The 14,477-nt window shown below is 33.4% G+C and overlaps 1 protein-coding gene across 1 annotated transcript; it reads right to left on the reverse strand.

The window, feature by feature from the left end:
- Window positions 1-5,816: 5,816 nt before the first annotated feature.
- On the reverse strand, window positions 5,817-8,074 carry LOC121794423 (probable WRKY transcription factor 21). Its single transcript, XM_042192581.1, has 4 exons — window positions 7,852-8,074; window positions 6,760-7,521; window positions 6,559-6,684; window positions 5,817-6,226 (listed from the first exon to the last, which is right to left on the reverse strand). Exons 2-4 carry the CDS (start codon window positions 7,506-7,508, stop codon window positions 6,085-6,087), a joined length of 1,017 nt encoding a protein of 338 aa, XP_042048515.1. The 5' UTR covers window positions 7,509-7,521; window positions 7,852-8,074; the 3' UTR covers window positions 5,817-6,084.
- Window positions 8,075-14,477: the final 6,403 nt, after the last annotated feature.

Genomic DNA, 14,477 nt, shown 5'->3' on the forward strand with positions numbered 1-14,477 from the left:
CTCGAAAAACTCATCACAAATATGGTTGTAGAAAATGAAAACATCCTCATCAGTTCCGCGGCGTGCCGGTGGTGATGACTGATGAGCGAGCAGGAGAAGAGAATATTTAATAAGAAGCCGTTTCTGTTCCCGCCGCCGCTAAAACATCCCATTCCCACCAATCCATGCCTATTTTTTTCGGATGCATTTTTGTTAAATAAATGATACTCTAGATGGAGTATTAATACTATAATATTCTTCAAAAACTTTTTCCCTATATCATAAACTACTGTGGCCCAATATTCTTAAATAAATGATGGCCTAGCTCATGCGGCTTTTATTTTGCGGTTCTTAATGAATTTTAATAATTATATTATTTTGTGCTTTTAAGTGTGCAGGTAGGTGATACTAGTGAATGGCTTGGACTTAGATCGGAGCTTAGAGCATCCACAACTGTGCTCTTGCCAGCGGCACGGTTGTGGGCCCGGACGGTACTATTCATGTCTGTTCTCTGGCAAGAGCATAACACCCACAACTGTGCTCTTCCGCAAGAACGAGCACAATTAATATAAAATTCAATTAAACAATAACATTTCCATAATATTAAAATCCATTTAAAAACCATAATAAATATTACAAATTACAAATAAAATTAAAAAATACATAATTAAAATCCTAAAAATTAAAAATTACATAATTAAACTCCTTAAAATTAAAAATTACATAATTAAAATCCTAAAAATTAAAAATTACATAATTAAACTCCTAATAAGACTACGCATCCGGCGTATCAACCCCAATTGTTTTTGGAGACCTTTTATCATGGTCTCGTGTGTTTCAAGTTGCGTGGGGGTCATAGATGACCTATCGGCCATATTGAGTTGGCTTAAGAGCATCCACAGCGAGTTGTTCGGGGGTGGAGGTGGCACATAGGGAGCGGGAGCGGCTTCGGGAGTGGCTTCGGGAGTCGAGCCGCGACGACGGTTGGCCGCCGCTAGGGGTGGCAAATCGTGCGTGTCGGGTCGTTATCGTGTCGACACGATAACGACACGAACATGATAACAACAAACACGAACACGACCCGTTAAGAAAACCTCAAACACGAACACGAACACGACACGAAACCCTCAGACACGAACACGACACGAACACGACACGAACCCATTAACGACACGAACCAATTCGGGTCAACACGACACGATAACAACACGTACACGAGATGACACGATAACGACACGATAACAACACGTACACGAGATGACACGATAACGACTCGATAACAACACGACCTGATAACGGTTAAACCTATTAAAAATGAAAATAATAAGAATTAATAATATTAAAATATTATTTGTTAACGGATAACACGAACACGACACGAACACGTATTGTTAACGGATAACACGAACCCGACACGAACACGACACGAACACGACACGAAATTTTCGTGTCCTTAACGGGTCGACCCGATAAGGACACGAACCCAATAAGCTCTGACCCAAACCCATTATTTTCGTGCCGGTTCGTGTCGTGTTATCGTGTCGTGTCAAAAATTACCAGCCCTAGCCGCCGCCTTCTTCCTTCCTTGGGGGGCGGCGTTGGGAACCGCTCGGTCCGGCGTCGGGGCTACCCAAGTTAGCTCCGGCGAGTTGGCTAGCCACTTCTTCCGAGCCGGAGTCGGATAGGGCTACCGACCTTGATCGTTTGGAGGAGCCGCTATAGGAGGATGTTATGTCTCCCTTATACTTCGGGTGCGTCCGCGTCTCCTGCCAAACGTTAAGATATTTGAACGACTTACCGTTTATGGATTGGTAGGTGCTCAGCGCGGCGGTGATGATGTCGACCTCGCTTCGGCCGCTCCCGGCATTCCGGGACTCCTGGATGAAATAGCCGTTGAACTTGTCAATTTCTTCGTTGGCTCGGCCGATGCAGTTGCGCGCCATTGTACCGGCTAGAGACGCGCCACCAAAAGTGATCGCCGGATTGGTTCGTTCCAACCACCGCATCTTCAGAGATTTCCAAGTACGCCTTGAACAATCTTTCCATCTCCGCCGGTGAGTACGGTGTGCGGACACCGGCGCGAGATGGAGGAATCGGCATTTGGGAAGGGGCACGTGGCCTAGGCTCCGGTGTCCACCCGTAGCGCCCTTCGGAGGCACCTTGGTCGTCGATTGGGTATGGACGGTAGCCACCCGGAACGGCCGAATCTTGGGTTTGAGGAGGGGCCGAATATTCCGTTTCCGGACTAGGAAACGGTTGTGAACCGAACCATTCGGGGTTCCAACCGTGGGAGCCCGAAGGGTTATCGTCTTGGCCGGACATAGTGATGTTGTAGGGTATGAGAGAATGAAGATGAAAATGGATATGAGAGAATGGAGATGAGAATGGATATTGGAGAATGATGATGAGAGTTGTGTAGTTTGATGTGAATTTTTGGGGTGAAATTGGGGGTATTTTTAGATGAAAGTGTGTATTTTTTGGGTAAAAAAAATGAAAAAAAATTAAAAAGGTGTAAAAAACGGTTATAAACGGATATATTTTTTTGGGGAAGTGATTTTTTTTTTTATTTTTTATCGGTTTTTTTAATAAAAAACTGATTTTTTAAAAAAAAATAAAAAAAATGTTTAAATGCAATGGTCGAGCCGTTGACGAATGGGAGCGCACCACGTGTGCGTCCGCTGGCACGGACGTGCTCGATACATCGAGCAGCGCCGTGCCAGCGGCGCGAGCGCAGCGGCGGCGGATGGCGTCCGTGCCAGCGGCGCGGACGACGGTGGCGACGGACGCCACCACTGCGCATGCTCTTAACTTCTTGTTGTATCTCTTACTCTTATTTACTTTAGTGCGGCCTGTTACCCGAGGGTTGACCATCTCTCGACCTCTGGCCCAAAAGAGGCCTTGGTAAATAGCAAACTTTGATGATTTGATTACTACAACTTTTAGTATGTTATTTTTAAAATTTTATGCATGAAAGATTATTTTCGTCTATTTACTATATATTTTAGAGTGAACTGCCCTAATAGTCATTGATCTTGTCGAAAAATACATCAATGATCCCTAAAAAATTTTATAGCCTTTTTGGTCCCTAAAAATCACATTTTTGGTACCTGTCGATCTTTTATACCCCTATGCATTTGAAAAATCCCCTAAATTCCATGGAGGGCATTTTTGGTCTTTGGAAATCACAATTTTGGTACCTCTTCAGTCTTGCAATTTTTTTGGACATGTAAAAGTACATTTTCGGCAAAAAAATTTTACCTTTCTAGTACTAGTTGATTGTATATTTTTACAATATAAAACAATTTTTTTTGAATTATAATTCACTTAAATTTTTACAATAATTACTTGAATAACGTATAGCTTGAGCTTTATAATAAAAAAATTACTTTAATTTACTTTAATATTTTTATTAAAAATGTTACTTGTGAGAGTTCACTTTAGTTCATGTTATATATAATTCACACAAATATTGATTATTATACTTAAAACATGTTTTTTTACTATACTATATTTTAATTAATATAATTAAAATATTTATTTTCACTTAAGTATTGTAACATTTTTAAGTAAAAAATTTACTATAGTTCACTATAATATTTTTCCTTCTGAAGTTTTAAAAATTTAATTAAAGTTTTTAAGTAAAAATAAATCCCACATGCGAAAAGAATATTCTATAATTTACTTTAATATTTTTATTTTAAAAAGTTACTATTAGATTATTTTTTCTTCGTATAGACTGAGTTTTATAATAAATAATATTTAATTTTATAAATAAACAAAGTATAATTAAATTATTTTTAGGTTGTATTTATTTTTAAACACGTAATGACAATAAACTATTTTAAGTAAATAAAAAATATAAAAATACTCCCTCCGTCCCATGCTACTCACACTTTTCATTTTAGGCCGTAAATTTGGGATTGATTTTTTTGTGTAATTAAAAAAGAATTTTAGGTGTAATGAGACATCATTTAATAAAAGAGCTCTTAACTTAAACTAACATATTAATTAAATGCATTAATTCTAACTTAAATTATAAATAGTGTAAGGACTTTGTGACGAGCCGAAAAGCAAACGTGCGAGTAGCACGGGACGGAGGGAGTAGTACACTAGTATTTAAGGAGTAACTAAGAATACGAAAATAGTATACTAGTATTTAAGGTCCAAAATGCCTCCAAACATTGAAAATTTACATTTTTAATACTTAGGGTTGTACCAAAAATGTTATAAAAAATTTTTAAGGACCATTGATGCATTTTTTAATAAGATCAGGGATTATTAGGGTAGTTCCCTATATATTTTATTTAGAAAGAAAAGGCACTTAAAAAAACAGTAGTAGTAATAAATTATTCATTGGATACTTTCTTTGTAATTTTATTTTTTATCAGTTTCCTCTTTTCTTTTTCTTCCTTTTTATTCTTATATCTTTTTCCATTTTTATTATTCTTCTTTTGTCTTATTTTTTCTATTTATTATTGATAACTTATTTCTAAAAAGAATGAGAGATCTTCAAACTCATTTTAATGACAATTGTTTGCTACAATATTTTGGCCAGACCATTAGTTGAATCGGTTCGATCAATTGTACCGTCAATCAATAGCTTCATCAGTTCATTTATCGATCCGATTTTTAAAACATTGAAATACATCTTCTTTACTGGATAAATATAGTCCTAGGTCAACATTCGGGAAGAGACAAAATATTTATGATTATTAGTATAATTAAATTTTACTATGAATTCGTTTATATTCTGAATTTCAATTTATGTTCAAGTTAATTTATATATTCAGTTCAATTTATGTTCAAGATAATTATTATAATATAATTAAAGTCTAAAACCCCTAGAGTAAGATGTTTAAATAAAAACTTTTCTTATTATGAAAATTGAAAACTATTTTCCTTTATTGGATAATAAAGACATATGATGAGTTCATATTTATTGTTGGATAAGTGTAGATATGGATTCCAGTAATTCCACTCTTTGAAGGAACGGAGACTTTAATTTTTCAGTGAACTTAGTTTTTACTCTGAATACAGTCACTTTGTGACCAATTTACTTTCAAAGACATGAAACTAATATTTCAAAATATAAATGCAAATCAAATTTAGAAGTCATTGTACTATATCGTCAGTGTACTAATATATTTTATTTTATTAGATAATTTTTTGATTTCATTAAAACTCTTGTACTCAATGTACTTTGTTTTACAAGGACCAATTTAATCAACAATTAATAAAAGAGCCTAATGAAATAAAATGTACTCCACAAGACCTATAGATATGTTTTGCTAGATATAAATTAGATTAAAAAATTATAATTCCATCATAGATCGAGAAATTATATTTAAAATAAAATTTACAAATATAAGATAAACAAGAATAGTTTTCTTAGATAAACAAGAAAGTCGAACAAGTTGCGAAACGGTCCCATAAAACTATAAGCATTAATCATCTAAAATACTCCATGATTTGAACAAACACGAAATTAAATCCCAAAATAAGAGATAATAATGTGGGTTGCCTCTATTCATAAATCATAATAGTATCCTCATTCTATAATATAATTTAAAACTTAAAAATACTACTATTAACAAGAAGATCTAATAATATAAAAAACCAAAACAAAAGGTAAGATATTAATCATAAACATTGCATCAAACATCCCAAACATATTCAAATTGACTCCCCTCCTATTTGTTCGTAAAAATTTTGTCAAACAAACTTCTCGATAAATTTGAAACTATGTTGGAAACTAGCTCAAAAAATAAAATTCACCCGAGTAGAATTCAATCTATACTAAATGCAAAAACAAAGTACTAAATAGCAAAGGAAAAACATAAAGCTAAAAAATCAGTACCATAGAAATCCACCAACTTCTCAAAAAACAAAACATGAAAACAGTCAGTTAAAGATTGATTGGAATAACTTTTTTCTTACAACCAAATCTTGATCGAGTTCATGTCTTACCAACGTCTAGAACTAGAAGCCTTGAAGAAAACGACGACGCCCAGCTTGCCCCTGCCTCAGCTCAAGCAGCTTATGTACAGAACCAATCAAGTCTAATTTAGAAGATGATTTTTGAACAACAGCAATATCCCCTGCAAATCATGCGTTGGCCGACTGTGAAGGCATTGGGTGATTGTGTTCGCCTTCATAAGTGACTATGAGCATCGCAGGATCTTCCAAGCATCGCTCCACATGTTTCCTAGCCGGGCACCCTCTCATGCTACTGCATTTGTAGTATCCCCTGCAGATCAAACCATTCATCACAACCCAAAGTTTCAATCAAGGATGAAAATCGATGGAATAACAATAGATTGATTCACTTTGTCATTTGGACAAAGAAAAAGACACTGGTACCACGTTACATCTACAAGGCCAAAAAACCAAAACCACGTTGAAATCATATGCGAAAACATCAAGAAGTTGAAACATAAATATATCAAGAAAATTCCAAACCACATTGTGACTACAAACTAACAAGCATCATCTCAACAATAAGCAGTTTGAATTGCTACTATAAAAAAATACAGCAGGCCAATAATCACGAAATAACATGAAGTGTGTATCAAGCCATACCGGGGGTGAGGAGAGCCTTTGATTGGTTTCTGGCCATACTTCCTCCACGAGTACTCATCAGGGGGAATATCAGCAATTTTGTTGCTTATAGCAGGCACTTTGATAGACCTTTTCACTCTATGCTTCCTGCATTAACATCACACAAATTAGACTAGATAGCAAATTCAAAGCAATCACCAGGCAAAAAGTTATAACAAGCACCTCTTCTTAGAGCAATGACATCTGCCACTGCCTCCACATTTAACACTTCCATCCTCTCCCCTCCCAGAACACCTCCTCTTCTGATGAAACGACGCCTGATCAGCAGACCGCGCTGCACCAATCAAACGGAAGGCACGTCCATCCATGTTTGCCACGCTACCATCCATACTCACCGAGGAGATGAAAGACCTAGTTGAGGACATTGTAGGGGTGCACGAGGAGCTATCGAAGTTAAGGCTAATACCGCTATTGCTACGCCTATACATAAGCTCAGCCTGCTGCTGCTGCTTCAACTGCTGAAACCTCTGCTGCTGCTGCAATAAATGGTAATTGGGCAGCGGTGTTTGCTGCGAGAGGCGGAGATTCTTGCCATGGGAGCTCAATTCCATAGAAGGGTTTCCCAATGTGAGAGAATTTTTGGCTACGGATACAGATTCTTGGCGTGAATTGGGATTGATCTGAAGCATATGAAGGGGTTTAGGGTGCTGCTGATCATCATTTTGGGAAATGGGGGTTTCAAGGAATATGGTTGGAGGGAAATGAGGCTGGAATTTGTTGCTCTTTCTGACTCTAGCATGACCGCAGCTTGAGTTGAGGAGAGAGACTACTTTCTTGAAACGCTGCACAGCCTCCCCTGTTTGTTGCACTAAATTTCTACTCAAATTTTGATCTTGAGCATGGTTTAAGATGCTAATCACTCTATGGCAGCTCTCTACAGCTGCAGTATTTGCCTTTTCAACCTCATCCATCACCACACCCCCACTAAAACAAGTGGCAGATTAAGATCAAATAATTCAAAACCCTAATTCCCAAAACCAGAAGGGGCAGCTTCAAGCAAAACATGACATAAAAACAGAAGATGCTACAATTATACAAAACACACTGATTCCATTTCAACAAAGCTAGAAACTGAAAATAAAAATGCCGAAACCAAGTGATTTAAGCGGAGATTGGAAAAAAGAGCTTCATTTTTGCAAATCAACCAAAACATCGAGATGAAATCAATCAAACGTCAGCAGAAAAATCAAGCTGGTGAATGAAGATTAAAAGGCCAGAAAATAAATAAAAGAAAAAAGTGTGGAATAAACGGACCTTGAAAAAATGGTGTTGGTTAAACCCCAGATTCTTTGATTTTTCCGTTGTGTTGTTTATGGGATTGAAAGGTGTGAAAGAGTAGAATTTTAAGCTTCGCTTTGGCAGAGAATTGACACGACCCAGAAAATGAAAATACAAAAAGATGCAATCTTAGCAACATTTATAGTCCTAGAGTTGCAAATTATTGGCAGTGAGAGAGCTATAAATGCATAATTCTAGAGAGAGAGAGGCAATGGCATTTAATATATAAATCCATGAGAGAGAAAGCTGGGAAGTGAAACTGCCGTCTCTGTCGCAGATTTCAAAGTGGGGCCAATATCTGAAATTAGTTTCTTTTTATTTAAAAATTTTAAAATGCATTAATAATTGCATTTATATAAATATATAGAATACTTCATCCGTCCCAAATGGATATGCACTCTTTCCTTTTTAGTAATTATATACACATTTCAATTTTGAAAACTCTTTTTTCTCTATTGAGGTGTGACACATTCTCCACTGACAATACATTAATTACTTTTTCTTTCTATCATTTTCTTACTTTTTTAATTATGCATTAAAACCTCTAACCAAAGTACATATTCTTGTGGGATATAGTTAGGTATTACTCCCTCCGTCCTAACTAAGTTGAGTAATATTCCTTTTGGGACGTCCCAACTAAGTTGAGTCATTTTCTTTTTTAACAAAAAATAAAATATCACTCTTACTTTATTCCATTATCTTTACTCTCTCTTTATCTTTACTACTTTATTCATCTCTCTTACTTTTCAACATAATTTTTTAATCTTCGTGCCTAAAAGTTATGTCTCAACTTCGTTAGGACGGAGGGAGTACATTCGTCCCATTACAAGTGAGGCGTTCCTATTCGGACGTTGTTTTGAAACATTGATAGTAATAAATAGTTAAAGTAGAGATAAAGTAAAATAAATAAGATAATAATATATATCCCATCTTTTATATTATTTTTTTTCTTACTTTACTTTTTCTTAATTTTAATTACTTATTATTATTTTTGCAAAATAATAGCTAAACTTAGTAGTGTGATAGGGAAAGTATTTTTTACTCCACTTTATTTTGGGGGTTTGTATAACTGCGACGCTTTCGCTACTTCCGATGCAAGACTTATGTCTTGTCCTTCTGCTTTTGAGAGCATCTATTCCTATATTTAATTTTTTTCTATTCTTAGTTGGCAGTTTTATTTTTTATTTTGCTCGAGTTGATTCTGGACTTTAAAATTTTAACCACTATTACTTGCAATCTAGGTCTTTTAGTTCAATTCAAATTTTTTCACAAATTTATAAGGGTATCAGCAATAAGGCGTCCTAAAGCCCGCCCTATGCACCGCCACATCTGCATTTTATCCTTCTACTCTTCCACCTGCAGTGGGGCCATTAAGGCGCGCCCTATAGGTTTTACTATTATTTTGTTAATTAATTTAAATGTTTTCAAATATATAAATGCAAACTAATTAAAAACACAACGATTAAATGAAAAATGGCAAATACTACATTGGTTAAAAAAAAGTTACACGGGTTAGAAAAAAAAAGTTCTACTCTACAAAATGACGCAGGGCGAGTTGGAGACGGCTCCATGTCAGAGAGACCGTACGAATCCGTACTGAAATCGGGATCGTACTGCGTGTTGGGGTCGAACGACCGATATTTGTCTGGTTGTGTACTAGGCCAACGTGCATCGTCTCCAAACATCGGGCTATTGGGACTTGAGTATTCACTGGAATCCATTTTATAGCGTAAGTTGAGAGTGGAAAACTGAATCGAAAGGTTACAAATGAAATGTGGGGTAGGGGTATTTATATAAACACAATTTTCGAATTTAAAAAATAATAAAATAATAAAAAACGCGTTGCATCGTCCGCGTCGCCCACAATGGGCAGCCGATGCCCTATCGTCCGCGGACTAGGCTTAGGGCGAGGACGATGCATCGTCCGCGCACCCACAGTGGCGGACGATGGCGCGCCCGAGGCATCGGGCGGCCTATCATCCGCCCCACTGTGGATGCCTAAAGGTATTTCATTTAAAATGGCATCTTTATAAATATAAAAATAGCATTATTTTTTTAAAAAAATTCACCACTTAACACATTAAAAAAAATTACATAAAATTTCATGTTGAAATATAATTACTTTATTTTGAATGGGACAAAGTAGTTTGTTACCCCTCTGTCCATTAATACAAGGCCTAATTTGACTGGGTAGCGATTTTAAGATAAATAGTGAAAATGATTAGTGGAAGGTGACTCATAATTTTATAATTAAATGTGAGTGAGAAGATAGTGGAATATAGGTCTATTATCAAAAGTAGTAAAAACACGTATGAGACATTTATTGGTAACAGATGAAAATGACAATATAGAACGATTATTGGTGGACAGAGATAAAAGAGTATTTTAAAAGTGAACTACAAATTTGGTAATTGATGAATATAAAATACAATGCATGCATATAATACTTCACGAAAATAAATTGCACCAAAGGTCTTTTGATTAAAGTTTAAATTCAGTTAAGGTACTTTGCATTTTTTGAGACTTTTTTTCCTATTAATTATTTCAGCCTCAAATTTGAATATGTCTATCTCTTTTCTTATTTTTCTCTTATCCTCTCATTTGTTAACCATGTTTTTCAAAATTAAAGATAATCTTTAGACTTTGTTTAAGGATATACTCTCTAAAGTTTTAACATATTTATCTTTCAAATTTTATATAATTAGAAGATATAAATATATACAGAGTTCAAATTTGATAAAATAAAATCAAAATTAGTAATGAAATACTACATTTTTAATTTATTTGAGACTAATATATACGCTTTGGGCGTTCGGTTTGGAAGATTGTATCTTGTGATTAAATATGCAGTGTGTTTGGTTCATTAGATTCAATTCCACAACTCAATCTTACATGAATAATCATAAGATAATTAGTCATAGCTAATCCCTTCCAACTAAAATAATTTCACAACTCAATCTTAGATTATACTTTCACAAATTTGCTAATATTTTCCGAAAATATAATCCTTGGGGCAAAGAAAAAAGAAAAAGTAATGTATAATGTAGTAAAATAACATTGATTGATTATCATACAAAAAGCGTTCTTTATATATGTATGAAAGAATTGATAATATTGAAATTCTGTAATTTTATATATTGTGTTAATATAAGTATGTCATCTTGCATCAACTGCTCCGGCTCCGGGCAGTATTCATACCTACCTACCAAGTGCAGAAAATATCATTAGCATCTGCTGTCGCCTATTTATAGCTACGTCAATATATTAAATTCTTCTATTAATGCTCCAGGTGTTTATTAATGTGTATTCTTCCTAACTCTAATTATCAATATATTTTTCAATTTTTGATTTATACTTTATCTATTTATCTTTTTCTTTCTCGTACTAGTATTCAAACTCATGTTATTCACTAATAGAACTTTTTAGTAGACGAATGGAGTATAAAATTATCTATAACAAATTTATTAGCATATAACTTGTGTTCGGATCATATATATATAATAGTACCATATGCTATGACACAAATTTCCGCCGAAAGGAAATTGGTTGTGGTGAAATATTTTGGATGAATTTATTTATCTTACTTTGTGTTTGAATAAATGTTTTTATTTATCAAATCCTGACTAATTCATAAAAATGAATAATTCTCTAGTACTACTTAATTAAATTATGAACTTTGGTTAAATTTTAATTAGTTCTATAAAATTGAAAACAAAATAAGTACTCCCTCCGTCCCATGTTACTTGCACTGTTGCTTTTCGGCTCGTCACAAACTCCTTACACTATTTATAGTTTAAGTTAGAATTAATGCATTTAATTAATATGTTAGATTAAGTTAAGAGCTCATTTATTAAGTGGTGTCTCATTACACTTAAAGTTCTAATTTAATTACACTAAAAAATCAATCCCAAATTTACGGCCTAAAATTAAAAGTGCGAGTAACACTGGACGGATGGAGTATTAAATTACTACTTCTTCCTCCGTTCCGCGGTAGTGGAGGTATCTCATTTCGGCACACGATTTAAGAAAGCGAGGTGTTTGAGAGTCTAAATTATTTTGTAAATCAGGATGTAAAATTATGTTTTTACCATTCAAAAAGGCCCTTTAAAAAACATAATCCTGAACATAAATCTTGCTGGCCAAAATTTTAAACAAAGACCAAATTCCACATGCTAAAAACCAACAACAATCCTATTAGACAACGTCCAATAGCGGATGGCCTCATCATTCAGAGAGGGTTAAAAACAAATCTACAAACATCAATCATCAACTATCCAGTAGTGATTTTTTTCCCTCATCATAAAGAATTGATGGACAATCATAGAGCCAGAAATCAATAATAATAATAATAATAATAATAATAATAATAATAATAATAATAATAATCAACAATCGGGTCAGACAATGTGAAGTTGAGGGTTGTGGATGCGTGGGAGGAACCAGGTGCAAACTACCATTGGGGGCAACGCACAAGCCGTCTTCAGCAACGGTGGTGGTCGTCACGAAAAAGAGTGTGGTATGCACTCCATCCGTCTCATATGATTATGTATTCTTTCTTTTTTAGTTCGTCTTATAAGGCTTTGTACTTTCTAATTTTAGAAACTATTTTCTCTCTGTTGAAGTGTGACTCATTTTTTTATTAAAAATATTTTAATTACACTTTTTTATATATATTTTATTTTACTAATTGATTAATTAAAAGCCATGTTTAACTAAAAATACATATTTTATAGGATGGAGTGGGAGGGGGAGTAACTTGAATACAAATGAATTAATGAAGCGTAAAGTTGTGGTATTAAAATCTGCTTTTCTACTACTCTCATTTTTAGATGGTTTACTTAGCAGTACTTGAATTAAATCCCAGGATGAAATATCCTCTAATACAAAATTATTTCAGATTGGGGACATCGTTGACTTTCCTACCTAATGTCGTGCAGATATAATTACAACATTTTTTAATATTTTGAGAGAATATATAGTACTCCAATTAACTACGATTAAAAAAATTGAAAAGATTAAATGTTTTTGTAATTGTAAATTATTATATTTTTACTCTATAAATAACCTACTTTTTTTGTAGTTTTATAATCTCATAGCATTGCATGAACTTTTTTCTTAACTGTGATCCATTGACGAATTAAATTAGTAAAAAATTAAATAAAATCTAGTACTGTACTAGTACTATTTTTTAGTGAATTGGCTAATTTTGGGCTACTGTTAAAAGCCAAAGCCAATGGGTAGGGATAAATATACATAATTGAACTTTTTTAAAATTTTACATTGAAAATTAATTTATAAATATTAATTAATTTAAAATAATTTACATACTAATCATATTACAACAATTTTAAAAAAATTGAAATTTACACTTAAATATTTGTATATTTAAGAAAAAAAATATCTTTTTTACTAAATATTGATAATTAATTCGAATCAAGCTCAAAATCACGTTACAATTTGGTATAAAGTTTATATATCATTCATTGCTACATAATAGTAACAAATAACAAAATTAATTTTTAATTAAATTCAATTAAATCAAAAAAATTAAGGTTATTATGTACGGATACATATATTTATCTTTATTCAAAGCGAATATATAAGTGTTCTTTCAGTTTTAAAATTTCGTTATAGAATACGTGTTTAGTATGAGTGTACTATTAGTGTTAATACTTTATGAAAATAGTTTGTTGAAAAATGAACTCTAGTACCACACTTTCTTACTTTAAGGTACTGGAAAAATCACTTTTACTTTTTTTTTCTCTTATACATTTTGATAGTATAAAGAAATAGAGCACACATGAAGCCAAAATTTCATAAGGAACGTAATAAACTAAAATTGCATAGTTATTTCAGTTTGTGAGATTTAGTCATTTAACTCAGCTGAACCATGCATGCATGCGTGACTAAGAATCATACACAAACAAGCTTTATTTTAAAAATAAACTATTTTTTTTAATGAATTCATAGAGTAGTACGCCGTCAGTTTTGTATATTTCTAGTAAATTTTCCAATTTTAAAAGTTAAATTAGTTTAATAGATAAAAGGGTACTGAATCTAATTATTTCTGAAATTATACTAATGACAAACTGAAATAGCTATGAATTATCTAATAGCTTGCACTTATCACTACTTTACTATGTTAGTCAATATCATTACTTTACTATGTTAATTAATGCCTTTATAACTTAATCTACCAAACTTAGACGAAAAAAGAAAAGATGAGAGATATGATATGGTTGCTCAAGTCAAGCGAGTAGTGGAGAAATATTGATGTTTATTATCTAATGATATCACTAACACCATTATCCATTGAATAAAGTCGGATTAAGATTCACACATTTACATGTGTGATTTGACTGTTAACTTTTACTCCCACTCACCCCAAATCATTTTACCAACTTTTTATTCCATTCAAATGAATTGTGCCATGTATGATTGCATTCACAAAGATACTACTATAGTAGTAGTTATTTTTAGCTGTTATGAATATGAGAATGTCTATATTGAATTCATAGATTAAAATTAAATATCCTTAAATAGTGTGTACAAGTATTCACAGAGTAAAAAAAAATAAAAAACTAAAAGTAGAACATGAATAG

This window comes from Salvia splendens, chromosome 3 (genome assembly GCF_004379255.2).
Source record: "Salvia splendens isolate huo1 chromosome 3, SspV2, whole genome shotgun sequence".
NCBI classification, from domain to species: domain Eukaryota; kingdom Viridiplantae; phylum Streptophyta; class Magnoliopsida; order Lamiales; family Lamiaceae; genus Salvia; species Salvia splendens.

Bases quoted from the DNA above. Each gene is read 5' to 3' on its own strand.
- LOC121794423 (XM_042192581.1), bottom strand. From the start codon at position 7,508: ATGGATGAGGTTGAAAAGGCAAATACTGCAGCTGTAGAGAGCTGCCAT. The intron at 6,685-6,759 runs GTGCTTGTTATA...ATGTTAATGCAG, and splicing joins TGTCATTGCTCTAAGAAGAG to GAAGCATAGAGTGAAAAGGT. The intron at 6,227-6,558 runs GTATGGCTTGAT...TTTGATCTGCAG, and splicing joins AAAGGCTCTCCTCACCCCCG to GGGATACTACAAATGCAGTA.